Genomic DNA, 16,598 nt, shown 5'->3' with positions numbered 1-16,598 from the left:
CATAGTTCAATTAGGACATTTAAGTAAATTAATAGAAACATGCCTTAGAAAAAAACATTACTGGTGTGCATCACAAGACAAAAGAAAGGCACTGACATGTTTCAAGATCAGTCAGTGCAAGTTTCTTTCAGTTGTAACAGCTCAGATTTGAATTTTAGTCTAGGACTAAAGCCTTATCTGTGAAACCGGAGGAATAACATGCAACACTGACATAATGACCCCAGGTTGTTGTGTAAGTAATGTTTTATATATATATAAAACATCTCTATCTCATCTTTAAATTATAATATAATAACATACAAGTGAAGTGACATACTGCCAAGTATGGTGACCCATACTCTGAATTCGTGCTCTGCATTTAACCCATCCAACGTGCACACACACAGCAGTGAACACACACAAACACCGTGAACATACACCCGGAGCAGTGGGCAGCCATTTATGCTGCGGCGCCCGGGGAGCAGTTGGGGGTTCAGTGCCTTGCTCAAGGGCACCTCAGTCGTGGTATTGAGGGTGGAGAGAGCGCCCTCAATAAAATGAAATGTATTATGTAATAAATTTGAATATAACATTCAAAGTAATGCAAATTTTTTTATGAAAGTGGGAGCCATGTGACACCTCTGATAGAATTTTATTTTGTCTGACTTACTGTAAGGGGCATTTAATGTGTTTTTCTTGCTAGGCCTCTATGATTTCCATGATGCAGAAAACATGGACGAAATCGTGGAATCAAGTCATATTTACTGTAGAACTATTTATAAATGTGTGTATATAATTTTCTAACCATATAAGGACACTATAGGGACACTCTACATAAACTTCATCTCCAGAGCTGCTCTAAAGGTCATTGTACACTGAGTCTGAAATTCTCGTCCGAAATCTTTGCACGTTAAAAAAATAAATAGGACCTCACATTGTGTCAATCACGTTTACACACTGCCTCCGAAACTTTCGTCCGTTATAAAAAAAATTGTCACCAGGTTCGACTTTCTGCGTTTTCGCATCCGTAGCAAGCATTTTGATGACGAATATGAAAAAACGCATGTGGAAATTTTGGACTCGGTGTGCAAAGATTTTAAGACTTAATGTCACTTAGTCATTTGTTAATTTAAAAAACTTGATGGAATTACGACTATTTGTGTAGTAAAATCTACCTCTCAACATAATAACATTAATTAAAACATGTTTTTATGGAATATTTTAATTAATAACATTTAATTTTTTTTAAATGTTACTAGTTGATTGCATTTTAAGATTGATTAAACTGTTAAAGTTGTAAGATTGCCACTGTTTTTTTATTATAAATTAGCATTAAATTATAAAACAGTAAAAATGATAGATGTATTTTAATGTGTTCTCGTTGCATTTGCCATGTTTGTACAGCAGAATGGAGCCGCTGGGCTCTGGAGAGGTGCAGAGTGAAGATGATCAGTGTGCTGAGGTAGAGCTGGAACCTCGTAACTGGCAGACGCTGGTGAGCAGAGACGTCCTGTCCACACTTACCTCTCAGGAAATCAAGAGACAGGAAGTCATCAACGGTGAGTGACAAGTGTGTGGTTTACTGTATGAGCAGTGGTTTGGGAAGTGTCTCCCTGAAGTAATCACAATTTCTTCTTTTTTTTTTTTTCTTTTTTATTATTTAACTTAAAACTTCAAACTTAAATCAAGCTGCATGATATGGATTAACAATGAACACCAAATTGTCTTTTGTTCTTTATTAAATATCAGATCATTTGTTACACAATTCAAGACGTATGGATCTCTCAAGGCTACATGGATCTCTTGCCATTAGTTTTTATGCTAGTACAATTTAATTTTTTATTTTGATTTTAACAGTTTGTTACTGGACATGAATGTTTTTACCATTATTAATTAAAACTGAATAAGTAACATTATTACATATATATTTTTGCAAAATTTTATTTTATTATATTATAAAGTTGCATAATTTTTTTTTCAACTGAAAATGTATTCCCTTATTTTATCCCAGGATAAAGTATTCTGATTAGTCCCAACACAAACTTGAGAAGCAGTGAACAAGTGCAAACCATCCTGTGTAACCACCTCTCTTCCTGTCTTGCTTTCACAGAGTTGTTCTACACAGAGAGAGCACACGTTCGAATGATGAAGGTTCTGGAGAATTTGTTTTACCAGCCGCTGATCAGAGAAGCCATCCTCCCTCCTGCAGACATCAAAAATATTTTCAGCAACCTTGAGGAGATCGTTCAGCTGCACAGTAAGTCTCATAACGTCACAAACCCCCAAAAGTCTTGAACACAGCTAAAGTAAAGACTACCTCTAAACACTCTCTTCCTTCTCATTTCACTTCAGTGTCTTTAACGGAACAAATGACTGCGGTTCGGAAGAAAAATGAGACGGCGCTCATTGACTTAATAGGAGATGATCTGCTTTCCTGGGTAAGAAACTGCAAATATACATTAAAGAACATTTCCTGCTAGAAAAAACAGATTGTACTAGTCTAAAGTAGACAAGCTGTTGAACATGGTAGCTGGTTTGTTGCTGTATTAAATCGGTCTGATCTTCCAACTAAACCAGCTTGGACCAACTAAATGACTAGTTTTGGCTAGCTAGAAACAGTCTAAATCCAGTGATCATTAGATTTTCCAGCAGGTAAGTTTTACACTCAGCTGTGTCTTTACCCACAGTTCAGTGGAGAAGAGGAGGCGAAGATCAAGAGAGCTGCAGGCATGTACTGCAGTAATCAGCCTTTCGCCCTGGAACTCATCAAGAGCAAACAGAAGAAAGACCAGCGCTTCAACTCCTTCATACAGGTCAGTGGCCTAATAGAGCAGTGGTTGCTTTCATAATTGTAAGTAACTCTACTTGCTTTTAGTCGTGTTTGTGTTTTTTATCTAGCCATTCCAAGTAAATGTAATATTAATATGGAAGTGTTTGCATTGCAGGAGGCAGAGAGTAACCGACATTGTCGCAGGCTGCAGTTAAAGGACATTATTCCTGTGGAGACTCAAAGACTCACAAAGTATCCCCTCCTTCTGGAGAACATTGCCAAATACACAGGTACAGCAGTCTCTTCTTTTTTTCAACACTCATATTACACTTGTCACAATTGATCGCAAAAAATTATATTATGCTTGTTGTTCAGTGTAATGTTAATACACACAAACCTTAAGAAAGGGTCGGGGGGGATCAATTCTCCGACGTGATTCTCTCTTCAGCGATTCTGAAAATTTCAGAATCAAATCTGAGCTTAGTTTTTTCTTGTTTTTCTTGATAGAGTCGTATTCTGCTTCCTTGTACACAACCACACTCATAACATTAAATAAGTATATAAATTTGCATAACGTTGAAGCAAAACACAGTGGCAGTCACAGGCTTCACTGCACAGGATATTCGCTGTGAGAAATGTTTCACTCAGTTTTCGTCTTCGTACTGCTGTACAAACGCAGAATTTCTGCCACTTCTAAATGTAAATATAAATATGTTGCATATAGTCGTTTTTCTTTTTTTTTGGTGCACAAAAAGCATTCTTGTCGCATCAGAAAATTACAGTTGAACCACTGGAGTAACATGGAGGGACAGAAACCTCTCAGATTTCATTTAAAATATCTTCATTCGTTTTCTGACTTTCGAGGATGAAAGGAAGTCTTAGGGGATTGGAACAAGTTGAGGATGTATAATTAATGACACAATTTTTATTTTGGGTGAACTAATCTCTTTAAAGACAGGACAAAACATCTGATGTGTTAAAATAGTTCTGTGCATTAATGTGATTGTTTAAAAGCTGTTTTGGTTCGTCTGTAATTTATATATAATTGACTTGTCCTTTGCTTGCAGAGGATCCTGAGGAGAGAAGTAAAGTGAAACAGGCTGGCGAATGCTGTCGAAAGATTCTCACTCACGTCAACCAGGAGGTGAAAGAAGCCGAGAACAAACAGGTGAGTAAATAGTACCTGACGTCAAATCAGTGCTGAACTCAATCAATCTGAGCTGATCCCTGATCTTCTGCTGCCCCCAGAGGTTGGAGGACTACCAGAGACGACTGGACCTGTCCTCACTGAAGCAGAGCGAGAACCCCATGATCGCCGAGTTCAAGGTGAGACTTCATATTTAAATATTTGAAATCCATTTAATAAACCTGTAACTGACAAAGTGTTGCCAAGTCCACGGTTTTCCCGCAGAATTAGGCTACTTTAACACTGTTTCTGTGGGTTGTTCTTCATGTCCACGGGTTGAAGCGACCTCAATAACATGATATTTAGCCCCTGGAATGTGAATTTTACCAAGGAAACCCTGTCATAAAACATGCATTTTACCCCCTGGAACGCAAGGGACCCTCCTCGAATGGGCTAGATTTGAGTAGCAATTGAGCAGGTTTTGTTCTGAAAACCTGGCATCCCTGCTGACAACTCATTATAAACAAAATTGATTTTACTCTCCATCTAGAACCTGGACTTGACTAAGAGGAAGATGGTGCACGAGGGACCGCTGTCCTGGAAGGTCAACAAAGATAAAACTATCGGTGGGTGTAGCTTGTCACGGACTTCACTGTAGACCAGACTCAAATTAGAAATGTCCTCTAGGGCTGACATCATGGAAAACATCAGGGCACAAATTAAATGCAGCAAAAGTGTAAAATATGGTATCTTTAATGTTATTGTGGAATGTTTTCATATGATGTATGTGTGTGTATTCAGAGCTGTACACATTGCTGCTGGAGGATATATTGGTGCTACTTCAAAGGCAAGATGAGAAGCTGATCTTAAAATGCCACAGTAAGAATCTGGCAGGCACTGCTGAGACCAAACACATCTTCAGTCCCATCATCAAACTCAGCACTGTGATGGTGCGCTCGGTCGCCACTGGTAAGAAGTGCTTTTAAAAACGGATAAGAAAAATGGGTGAAATGTATTGCATCATACGTTTATCAAAATGTGCAGAACAGGTATTTAATGGCTTCTTGATAAAGCATATTCAAAAGTAAGTTGAACTAACATTATTGTCTGAATGTATTACAGACAACAGGTCGTTCTTTGTGCTTTCTATGTCTGATAATGGAGCCCAGATCTATGAACTAATGGCCCAAACCGTATCAGAGCAAAAGACGTGAGTGCTGCATTTGTTTTTTTTACCCATAGTTCCATTTTATATACTCTTTTATGTATCTGCTATTAGGAGCTCAAAAATGTTCTCTGTATGTTTAGCCTCTTAAAATGAATTCAAAATGGGTGATTTTTTTTTGTTTTGTTTACCAGTATTATTTTAGCTATTTGTTATTTATATAATAGTTATTTTTTGTTTATTTTTGTTTAAAAATATTATAGTATTTAGTAATATTTAGAATTTTATTTGTATTCAGTTATCTTTTTTTTTTTTGCATATTGCTTCTAAATACCTTGCATATTTCTATAAATTTATATTTTTCTGTTTTAGTAATTTTAGTACTTCAAACTTTGTTAGTGGCCAAAACAACATTTCTAATTTAGGGTTAAACTTTTCAATCTAATAGCTAGATAGATAGATAGATAGATAGATAGATAGATAGATAGATAGATAGATAGATAGATAGATAGATAGATAGATAGATAGATAGATAGATAGATAGATAGATAGATAGATAGATAGATATATATATATATATATATATATATATATATATATATAGTTTATAAAAGACGGTTTACTATCTGTTTTAATTGTTCAATCACTAGGTGGCAGTGTCTGATCACACAAAGAGCCGATTGCATGAAGACCAAATTACACAACATCATTCCTTTACCTCAAACTGAGTGAGTTTAAGTTTTCTACATGTATAATATGAGAAGTGTTTCATAAGCAGTAAGGTGAAGTAAAACATGACATGTTTTGCAGCGGGGAACGTGATGCGGTCGAGTTGATAAACTCTGGTGTTCAGAAACTAAACAAAGACTCTGAGCCCATTTCTTTAGTGAGCATTCAGTCTCCAGGTAAACTTTCTTTCATTTATTTATTTTTTAAAGATGTTTGTGAGAGTGACTATAAAATTGATGCCATAATAAATAAGGGTAATAAGGTAGTTCATTCAAATATAGTAATAACATAGCAATAGAAACACATCCAGTATCCATCCTCAGAAATATCTTTCAAAAAATTGTACGCCTCAGTTTTGCTGTATATTTTCTGTAGAAAAGGATGAAACCGAGGCCATGCCAACCCCACCATGTAGCACCAATCCATTTGAGACCAAATCTGATGAGGAGGATGAAGAAGAAGAAAACTCACTACAGGATCAGGCTGAAGATGATGAAGCGTTCGTGGTGGCCGATATGACCGATCGACTGACATTCCTGAAGCAGTGCTCGAGGCTGGGCATCACCATAGACGAGGACGAGGACCTCGAGGTCCAGCCACTCAGAGCTGATGAAGCTCTCAGAACACGTGAGTAGAAGACATGACTATAGTGCTGCTATGAGCTGTCCCTCTCTGAAAATTAATTTGGGTAGGGATACCTACTAAAATCCAACAATTAAAGCCACATTGGATCTACTGTAAACCTGTGAGTCTGTCAATTTCTCTACTCATTTCTGTGTGTTTTTCAGTGGCAAGACTAAGGCAGCTCCTGATCAACCACATGTCCAGTCAGGAGGACACAAATAAAGAGCAACAGGAAGATGTGGCGAGGACAGGCTCTCAGCAGGGGGTGGTGGACAGCACTGCGATCGGGTCCGCTGTTGAGAACGGCTCAGAGAGGGCCGAGAACAGAGGGGAGAATGCACAGGAACTGCCCTCCGGAGACACAGGCTTCTTTGAGACATCTGAGGATTGTGGTGTGTTGTCCTTTTTGTTGTTGTTGTTGTTGTTTGGAAGTCATCAGAAAATGCAAAGGACTTGATGATGCCCAGCTTGACCGCACATTGTCCCGCTTAATATAAGACTGTTACAAATTAATAAGTAAATAGCAGGGGTGTTTCCTCCGAGGAGGCAAGGGAGGCAGTGTCTCCTCGAAAACTGGATGAGAAAATAATCGATATTACAAACATAAATCGCAAATATTACTAAATACGGCATTAAGAGTATAAAAGTCACTAGTTTTTTATAAAGTAACGCTGTCAAACAGCGACACCCGCAGGTAAAGTTACAGCGGAGGCTTGCCTCCCTTCGGTCCATAAACTTAAAACAGAGACCCTAAAGCGTGCGGTGACTTTTCTGGAGGCTCATTGAAATGAATGGGGGAAAGTCACGTGAGAGTCATCGCGCTATAATTGGATATGATCAGTTATGATTGAATGTGATTGGTTCCTGCGATAAATCCCACCTCTTGTTTCCGTGCGAGCTCTCGGCCTGAATGAAGAAAATGATGGCGTTATTGACTAATTATAAAGTAAACAACTCTCCTGCTTAGATATCACTGCTTTGTGTCACGTCAAAATAAAACGTGGAATGGTCTGAAACCGTGATGACTGCGTCAGTTTTGAATGAGCATTCAGTGTGATGAAATGAAAGATATATATTCGTGTCTGTGGCAGTGTTTACATTGCTTTTATGACGATGATGACCCGAAAATAAGTTGACTATTAAAAACAACAGCTGAACATCAGTTCACAGATAAAAAATATTGGTTACACTTTACAATAAGGTGTCATTTCATATAACATGAACAAACAATGAACATTTATTACAGTATTTAACCTATTAATCTTTGTTTACATTAGTTAATACAAATACAGTTCATTGTTAGTTCATGTTAGTTCACAGTGCATAAACTAATGCTAACAAACACTTTTGATTTTAATAATAAATGATTTTAAACATTTCAGTAAATGTTGAAATTCATATTAACTAATATTAATAAATACTGTAGAAGTAGGCTATTGTTTATTCTTAGTTCATGTTAACTAAAGTAGTTAACTAATTTGAACTAATGAAACCTTATTGTTTCCAGAATATTGTTCAAATGTTTACTGCCTTTAGTTATTTTGGAATAAATATAAAAATGCATAAAAACACTATGAAATGTATAATTAGTATTAAAATGATTAAATAAAATAAAAAATAATATTAATAAAATATAATTATATTTGTTCTCTTTTTTTATGTAATATTTATTTACCCAGGAAAATGTGACAACATTAAGTGTAACAGGGACACACACATACACGTATAAAAAAAATTAAAATAAAAAAACTTAAGTACATTGCATAAGTATTCATACCCTTGTAGCGGAAGCACCTTTAAGTCTTTTTTTGTTTGATGCGACAAGCTTTGCTCATCATCATTTGGCAATTATGTGCCATTCTTCTCCTCGCCTCTCCACCTCTCAAGCTCTGTCAAGTTGGATGGGTTCAGATGCACATTTTCAAGTTTCTCCAGAAATATTTGATTGGGTTCAAGCTCAGGCTGTGGCTGGACCACTCAAGGACATTCATAGAATTGTCTATAAGCCACTCCTTCTGTGTGCTTGGGGTCACTGTCCTGTTGGAAGGTGAACCTTCTGCCCAGTCTGAGGTTCTGAATGCTCTGGACTGGGTTTTCATTAAGGCTATCTCAATATTTTGGTGCATTGATCTTTTCTTCTATTCTGATGAGTCCCTCAGTCACTGCTGCTGAAAAACAGCCCCATAGCATGAGGCTGCTACCAGCACACTTTACTTTTGGGATGGTACTCTGCAGGTGATGAGCAGAGCTGGTTTCCTTAAGACATGATGCTTAGAATTGAGGTTCATCAGACCAGAGAATCTTGTTTCTCAGAGTCTGAGGGTCTTTTAGGTGCTTTTTTTTGTAAATTCCAAGTGTTTTCTTTTGTCTACACTGAGGAGAGGATTGAGTTTGGCCACACCGCCAAAAAGCCCAGATCAGTGGAGTGATGCAGTGATGTTTATCCTTCTGTAGATTTCTCCTATCTCCACATATGATCATGGAGCTCAACTAGAGTGACCATCAGGTTCTTCGCCACCACTCTAACCAAAGCCCTTCTCCATCAATTGCTCCGTTTGGCCAGGAGGCCAGCTCTAAGAAGAATTCTGGTTGTTTCAAACTTCTTCCATTAAGGGTAGCAGAGACTACATGCTTCTGTGACCCTTCAATGAAGCAGAATTTTTTTTTCTGAACTCTTCCCCAGATGTGTGGCTTGACGCAAACCTGTTTCTGAGCTCTACAGACTGTTCTTTTGACCCCAGGGCTTGGTTTTTGCTCTGATATGCATTATCAGCTGTTGGACCTTTTATTGAGACGTGTGTGCCTTTCCAAATCTTACCCTTTCAATTGAATTTGCCACAGGCTAGTAACACCTACAAGCAATATGAATGCTCCTGAGCTAAATTCCAACTGTCTCAGATAAGGGTATGAGTACTTATGCAATGGAATTATTTAAGTTTTTTATTTTTAATAAATTTGCAAAGATGTTAAACTTTTTTTTTTTGCTTTACCATTATAGTGTATGGGAGTGTAGATTGTGGAAAAAGGTCATTTAAAGCAGTTTAACACAAGGCAGCAACATAAAACGTGAAAAAAATTAAGGGTTATGAATACTTTCGCAAGGCACTGTAAAAAGAAAGGCCACAGATGTATATATATTCTGGCCTACTTTCACCTACTTTATAGAAGGGTAGTATGCGTATTTGGATTTGGGCTACTTTTTACACTACATTAACAATTCAATCTCAGCCTGGCAGCATCCTGTAACCCTTTCTCTTGTTTTCTGTCAGTCTCTGCAGGCAGTTACATGGTGCTGGAGGTGTATGTAGGCTCAGGTGAGAGCAGCACAGATGATGACTTGCAGGGCAGCAGCAGGGAGCCGGTGGCTGGTGGAGACTCGGGCATTGACTTGAAGAAGCTCCTCTCTTCCTGCTCTCAGAGCAGCGGAGGACCAAACCTCAACAGACAGATCATGACACACATGCGTCTTCTACAGGCCAGCCTGCAGCATCTGAAGGTGACGAGTTTCTCCCTAAAAAATGGTCAGAGATGGGCAAATATACAATGATCAAAAAGTATCTGAATGTATGTAATGCATTTGTTTTGTTGAATTATATAACGTTCACCCAAAAATGAAAATTGTTGAGATTGTTTATTTGTGTATATGAAGGACCTGGTTTTTGTTTTTAATATAGTTGGACACTTGGTCACACATTTAAAGATATGAATCTTGCGTTATATCAGTGTTGCTGATTTAATATAGGAAGAGTTACTTCTGAGAAACATTCTAGCACCATTTGTAAGCAGATGCCATTAAATGGATAGTTCACCCAAAAACAAATTTCTTCGTTATTTACTCACCTGCATGTCATTCCAAACTTGCTGAAGTTAATTTATGTTGAACACAAAAGATGATATTTTGATTGTTGGTCCCCATTGACTTCCATGGTAGGGAAAGAAAAACTATGGAAGTCGATGGGGTCCATCAACTGTTTGATTACCAGCATTCTTTAAAATAATCTTCTTTCATGTTCAACTTAAGAAAGAAACTCATACAGGTTTGGAACAACATGAGGGTGAGTAAATGATGACAAAATTTGTTTTTGGGTGAACTATCCATTTAATGGCATCTGCTTACAAATGGTGCTAGAATGATTCTCAGAAGTAACTCTTCCAATATTAAATCTCTCATTGCAGTGTTACACTTGCTGGCTGGATGAATAATTGGAATTTGTGAAAATTGCTAAAAAAAATAAATAAATGAATTGAAATATTTTAATATTCTAATAGCAGGAACAAAAAAACTAATATTCTCTAGAAAAATATTTTTGGTGTATATTAGTGTAAATTTTGTCCAGATAATATTTTAATACTTGATTGTTAAATGCCAGGAATAGTTCACCCAAAAAATATTTAATTTTGTCATTTACTCACCTGCATGTCATACCAAACCTGTAGAAGTTTGTTGAACACAAAAGTTATTTTCAAGAATTTCGAAGAGCCAAGCAGTTGTTGGTCCCAATTGACTTCCATGGTAGGGCGAGAAATATTGTTTATTAAATCATTGCATAGTTTCATTATATCCCAAGTATAAATATATCACTTGCAAGGGCCCCCTTTCCTAAAATATAAAGGCAATAATTAAATAATAAAGGCTTAAAATAATTAAAAGATTAAAAAAACAACACTGATTTAACGTGAGAAGATTCATATCTTTAAATGTGTGACCAAGTGTCCAACTATATTAAAAACAAAAATCAGGTCCTTCATATACACAAATAAACAATAATACTCAAATCTGTTCTGCAGGACACAGAAATCAAGTATAACCAGCTACGCCAAAGGCTATCAGAGGAAACAGCTGCTGACACAGAGGAAAACAAAGGTAGTGCAGCTTTAGTTCTACCTGTCCGTGGTTTGATGAACTTTCATTCATAGTTCTCTTCCTCTTATATCCTTCTCTCAGATAAAAGTTAGTGAAGCAGAGCTGTCTTTGTTTATTGAGACGGGAGGAGACACACACTGGGCTACTCCTCCATGGACGGAGACAGACAGAATGTACAGAAGATCTGGAGTTTCTGTTCACACCACACTATAGGACGACCCCAATCACTCGCTCCAAATTTCTGTCCATCTGCACACCAGCATGGTCATGGTACTTTCAGAAAGATTGCCATGTAAGGACGATTCATCACTCCACCATCTGCATTCAGAGGACAGAAGACTCATCATTCCTTCAGCAAACCTCCTAAGACAGAGTCTATATTAGCCAATGAAAGTACAGCATGAGTGGACACATGATCTTTCCCAAAGTAGCTCCACAGATCTTTGACCTCACTAGCATGATAATGTTGAGCAGTTAGTTCAGACAGATATTCACATAAACCGAATGCCTGACTTCTGTTTCGATACGGCATGCAGTATATGTGATTTTACAATGCAGAAACCATGTTTGACATGTACCGCTAGAGCGTGTTATTAGATTTGCGGAGAATATTGATTATCACTAAAATGAGCGGTCTCAAAGAGGAACGGCCAACGTTTGCTGACTGATGAAGGCAAATGATACGAGCAAGGTAATGAGTCTGAGGATGGGCTGATGATTGCGGTGGTGTCTCTCATTCCTCCTCTCTTAATAAACCACATGCTATTTAATGAAGCTACTGAAAGCGTTTTCTCTGGCTTGTGGCCACGGGAAAACCGGACCTTTCGTAGTGTCGTCGGGTCGAGCGGATACGACACGTGTCAGGCAGCTTGGCCTGATCTGTCTTTCGGATTTTCTTGGTTTTGAGAATGAAGTTAAATAGAAAGAAGCTTCAATGCAGGAACTTGATGAAGACCCTTAACGGTCCACTTTAAATGTAATGTATTGTACAATTATGACCAACACTGCATCTCTTACAGAGACCCTTTTTTTTCCCTTTTGCGTTCTAAAGTGTTCAGTCATGTATTATTTTAACAGAAACTACTAAAAAAAAAGAAAAGACTGCAAGGTATCCTTTAATATTAATGTAATCTGTATTTTTATTATTCTGTCTAGACGTTTAAGGAATTTTATTATATTATTGAACATTAATATGGTCTTGGCTTTCCATTGAGAACATGAAATAGCTCTAATAGACGAGATTCTATTAAATTTGACTGAACTTATCTATTGTTCAAAATGGAAAGAAGATATTGCACATTGTGTCTTCATTTTATCACATTTACCTTTTGAGGAGATTGGGACGGATATTTTGTTTTGGATGTATGACCAAAAAAGAAGTTACACAACATCTGTAGCAAAAACGTATTCAATAAACTGGAAACACAAATGATGTTCATTTCTTGTAAAAAATTATTTCGAAATTTTTCAGAAATACACAAGCTGAAACAAACATCATAAATGTTCAAAACTGCTGTCAAGTACTTTAAAAACTAATTCTCAATATGAGAAAACCAATATGCCATCTTTCCGACAATGCCAGTATATTTGGGACATCCATTTCATAACTCTCCATTACTGAGGGCTTTCTGCTTCTTCGGTGCTTTCCCACCACCTTCCCACTTCCTCTTCCCACTGGTTTTTGCCTCTTCCTCTCTGAACTGATGCCTGAGGGGGGAAAAGAGTGTCAATAAAAACAAGAATTATACTCCAACCTCCATTAAAGAAACTAAAGCAAATTTGTACTGTATATTTCTATAAAAATTAAGGACGAACCGATGAACAAAAATAATAAAAAAAGACCAAGAACTGAATGAACCTACTAATGTGCAGTAGTTTGAGCTCACCTAGACTGCCAGCGCCTGCCACTATTCCACACACGTCCAAAAGATGGCAGCCAGTTGGCGTCAGTATGTGAGCTGTGGTCAAAGTTTGCACCCACACGGTTGGGCGGAAGCTTCTTCAGCTTCTCCTGCTCCTCTGTAATTCCAGATTTCAAGACTCATAACGCAGTTATATACAGTATACAACTTGCAGTGAAATGTAAACCTGGTTACCTTTGTATACTTTGTTTAATATATAAATAAGAGCAAAATGATACGATATAAAAAAAAGGTTCTGTGGAAGACTTTTATACATAATGTTACTAAAATACCACTTTTGTAAACAAAATGTAGCATACTATGGTTAAAAACACTATGGATTAAGTAATAGCCATAGTGTTACATATAATTTGAAGGGATAGTTCATCCAAAAAAAGAAAATTCAATCATTTATCCTCCTTTTTCAGACATGTATGCCTTACTTTCTTCTGAGGAACATGAAAGATGATATTATTTTGGTAGCCAAACCGCTTCCACTCCCAATGACTTTCATTGTATTTTGACCTATACAATGGGATATACAGTTTTGTCCAGTCAATGGGAACTGAAACCGTTTGGTTACCAACATTCTTCAAAATATCTTGTTCTACTGAACAATGTCAGTCATACAGGTCTGGAATGATGTCGTCTGTAATATAAAAACAAAGAGTGTGTTAATGAGAGTGAAGTGCATACTGTGTTTGAGGAACTCCTGAAGTGAGGGGCCCATTTCCTGCTGTCCACTGCCTGAAGCTTCATCAGGCTCCTCCAGTAGCCACGGCGGTACAGCTCCTACAATTCAACACAACCTGCTCAGTATCTTCTCAAGAATAAAACCCACCCAAACTAAATCGGTTTTTACTCACCAGTATGGACATTTCCACTGCTGGACGAGTCCTGCAAATAGGGGCAGCAAGCCAAAATGATCCCTGACCTTGTTTATTAAACTAATCAATAATTGTTGCATATGTATAGTATAAGAAAGTTTACCTGGTAACCAATGAAAGTTAAGCCGAGTCCTGGTTCATTCCACTGACTGTGTGAGGCGAAATCCTCGTGGCTCGGCCCTGGGTGTGCCTCCATTTCATAAGAGTGACTGTGGGAACTTATCAAACATCAAAACTCATGCTTTAGACATTACAAACTCTATTAATTCCAGATTATATGAAGAAAAACTCAAGGCACTAAAGAAGCATTTAATCGTATATAACTTCTGTTTCTCAGTACTGGAAACTGCATATTATGCAAACTTTGACTGTATTCACACGTAAAACATTTGGACACCTACTCGTATCTTAATTTTTTTCTAAAACTCTATATTTGCATAAATATTAAGGATGTACTAAACAATGAAAAAAAAGCCCACACTGATACTTCCTTTTATGCACTTGCACCAGTATTTCTAGTAACACTTCATTTTAAGGATGTCATCTATAAAAAATACTGACTATACAACTCATGCCATTTAATTCTTTTGTATGACCAATGTACTGTTATTTCTGTTGTATTTCCGTTCATCTCACTCTATCTTTGTATAAACTGTGACATATCTCACACCAAAAATACACAATAACTTAAAAATTTGGGGTCGGTAAAACAGTTTTTAAAAGAAGTTTCATATGCTCACCAAGGCTTCAAAATAAATAAAAAGGATTCTGCGATGAATAAAAAAGTTAAAAAGAACAGCATTTTTTAAAATAGAAATGTCTTTTTGTTACTTTTTATCAATTTAATGCGTCATTATGCATTTCTAAAAAAAAAAAAATATCTTACAGATTCCAAATTTTGCATACTAATGCATTGTAATGGGTATATATATATATATATATATAGGTATTAAACCATTTTAATAAATGAGTATTGGTGCAACAGTTTTAAGATGGCACGTTTTCCATTTATTTTACCTGGCTGTATGTTTACTGCCGTGCTGGTCCACTTCAGCAGGTTGTTCCAGTTCTGGATCAGGCTAAGTTTGATTCAGGAAAGTCAACAGTGATGCTCCATGTCTTTTTAACATTATTTTCCAGGAAAGGAATTACTTGCTTTTTTAAAAAAAAAAGCTAATTAACAATAGAGTTTGAAAAAGTCACAAATAACATTTCCAATTTTGTTTCCATCAAACAAACGAATACTGAGATATGGATACGCTTGGAGAATCCCAGGAAAACAAACCTCTGATAATGACTGAAGGACCTCCAGTCTGTGCTGCTCCTGGGATCGGATCACTGCTGCTTGCTGAGGATGACAGAAGAGAAGAAATGTTTTGAAGTTCAGATATGGTTAAACCAACAACCATTAACACTGAACGTAGGCCTTACAGTAAAACATCTTTACCTGTTTAATAAACACATCCTCTTTTTCCTCAAACTGTTCCAGAGCCTTGGAAACCTCAGACTTTAATCTATAAAAAAAAAAAAAGTAATTCTTCATTTATTTCTCTTTAGAACATCTGCAAATAGTAATGGTATCCGTGTACTACAGAAATGCTCTAACGAACACATCCATGTCCCCAAAAACAAATAAGCATGCAATAACCTCTCAGTTTCCTCTTCTGTTATGATAAACTTGTCTCGCAGTTTGGGATCTGCTTTATTGTCCCACCAGAACTTGTGTGTGTTTGTCCGGTGCTCTGGGCTGCAAGAAGCGCTCAGTAAATTCACTGCAAGCTCTGCATGTGTTTCTCAAAGGTTTTGATGAGTGATCTTACGTGCTCATGTGCTCCAGCAGTCCTCCATACAGCACACTGATGTTACTGTCAGTCACGTGTTTCTGCACCTCCAGCGTGCAGCAGTAACACCAGAACCTCTCATCGTGATCGGGACTGTATTTCTCTACCTGGGGATTTTTAATGGTCCGCTTTGCTTCTCTGACCTGTAATAACATGCAGAACAACAAATACGTTTATTACAGTTCATGGCACCAAATTGTATTTTGGCACTTAATGTCACTGAATATCTATGACATTTTGTGTTTGTCAACCACCAGCTGAACCTATTCATAGCTAAGTACGTTATACCTGAACTGCCTTCACATACCCACTAAATTTTATTAAACCTTTATTTAACCAGGAAAACATTTAAAAATGTATTTATATCTTACAGAATTGTCCAGGTCAAACAGGCAGCTTAATGTAACTTATATACACAAACAAAAAACATGCGACATTAAAAACATTTACTTATCATTGACTCATCCTCCAGTTCTCACTTTGAAACGCTTTATTAAAATTATTTTACGTGTAATGCAATAAAATACAAACATTATTTGAGCCAGATTAGAGCGTATTATCTTCAGCTGGTTCTCTTGTTAGCACGCTTAAGTTACCTTCTCCAAGAATTTGACAAGAATTACTTTGTTTACTTTGGTGGCTTTTCCCATAGATGTGTCCTTTGCCAGAAAAATCTGTTTTTTCTGCAGATAGAGCAATACAACGCTCCCAT

The 16,598-nt window shown here is 37.0% G+C and overlaps 1 protein-coding gene and 1 pseudogene across 3 annotated transcripts in view; one reads left to right on the top strand and one right to left on the bottom strand.

Annotated features, from left to right (window-relative positions):
- LOC306869169 (rho guanine nucleotide exchange factor 12-like) overlaps nucleotides 1-12,690 on the top strand; it is a 102,932-nt gene extending 90,242 nt beyond the window's left edge. The window contains exons 22-38 of one of the 2 annotated variants that reach the window (XM_079415806.1): nucleotides 1,387-1,538; nucleotides 2,090-2,236; nucleotides 2,332-2,417; nucleotides 2,667-2,792; nucleotides 2,925-3,039; nucleotides 3,817-3,917; nucleotides 3,998-4,075; nucleotides 4,426-4,501; nucleotides 4,677-4,844; nucleotides 4,998-5,085; nucleotides 5,691-5,768; nucleotides 5,851-5,945; nucleotides 6,145-6,396; nucleotides 6,558-6,785; nucleotides 9,663-9,889; nucleotides 11,182-11,257; nucleotides 11,339-12,690. In XM_079415806.1, the coding sequence (XP_079271932.1) occupies nucleotides 1,387-1,538; nucleotides 2,090-2,236; nucleotides 2,332-2,417; nucleotides 2,667-2,792; nucleotides 2,925-3,039; nucleotides 3,817-3,917; nucleotides 3,998-4,075; nucleotides 4,426-4,501; nucleotides 4,677-4,844; nucleotides 4,998-5,085; nucleotides 5,691-5,768; nucleotides 5,851-5,945; nucleotides 6,145-6,396; nucleotides 6,558-6,785; nucleotides 9,663-9,889; nucleotides 11,182-11,257; nucleotides 11,339-11,349 (2,104 nt within the window). In that variant the 3' untranslated portion in view covers nucleotides 11,350-12,690. Of the gene's footprint in view, nucleotides 1-1,383; nucleotides 1,539-2,089; nucleotides 2,237-2,331; nucleotides 2,418-2,666; nucleotides 2,793-2,924; nucleotides 3,040-3,816; nucleotides 3,918-3,997; nucleotides 4,076-4,425; nucleotides 4,502-4,676; nucleotides 4,845-4,997; nucleotides 5,086-5,690; nucleotides 5,769-5,850; nucleotides 5,946-6,144; nucleotides 6,397-6,557; nucleotides 6,786-9,662; nucleotides 9,890-11,181; nucleotides 11,258-11,338 lie in introns of both variants that reach the window. The other variant, XM_079415805.1, reaches the window with a different exon arrangement.
- On the bottom strand, nucleotides 12,376-16,598 carry LOC306869170 (centrosomal AT-AC splicing factor-like; annotated as a pseudogene). The gene is made up of 11 exons (XR_013785817.1): nucleotides 16,483-16,598; nucleotides 15,866-16,029; nucleotides 15,694-15,792; nucleotides 15,493-15,559; nucleotides 15,331-15,393; nucleotides 15,063-15,124; nucleotides 14,149-14,263; nucleotides 14,025-14,055; nucleotides 13,855-13,950; nucleotides 13,144-13,276; nucleotides 12,376-12,964 (listed from the first exon to the last, which is right to left on the bottom strand). The product of XR_013785817.1 is annotated as a centrosomal AT-AC splicing factor-like (transcript).

The sequence above is a fragment of the Barbus barbus genome (genome assembly GCF_936440315.1).
Source record: "Barbus barbus genome assembly, chromosome: 5".
Lineage (NCBI taxonomy): Eukaryota > Metazoa > Chordata > Actinopteri > Cypriniformes > Cyprinidae > Barbus > Barbus barbus.
The sequence above is the reverse complement of the archived record's forward strand: the minus strand, read 5'-3'. Positions and strand labels throughout refer to the sequence as shown.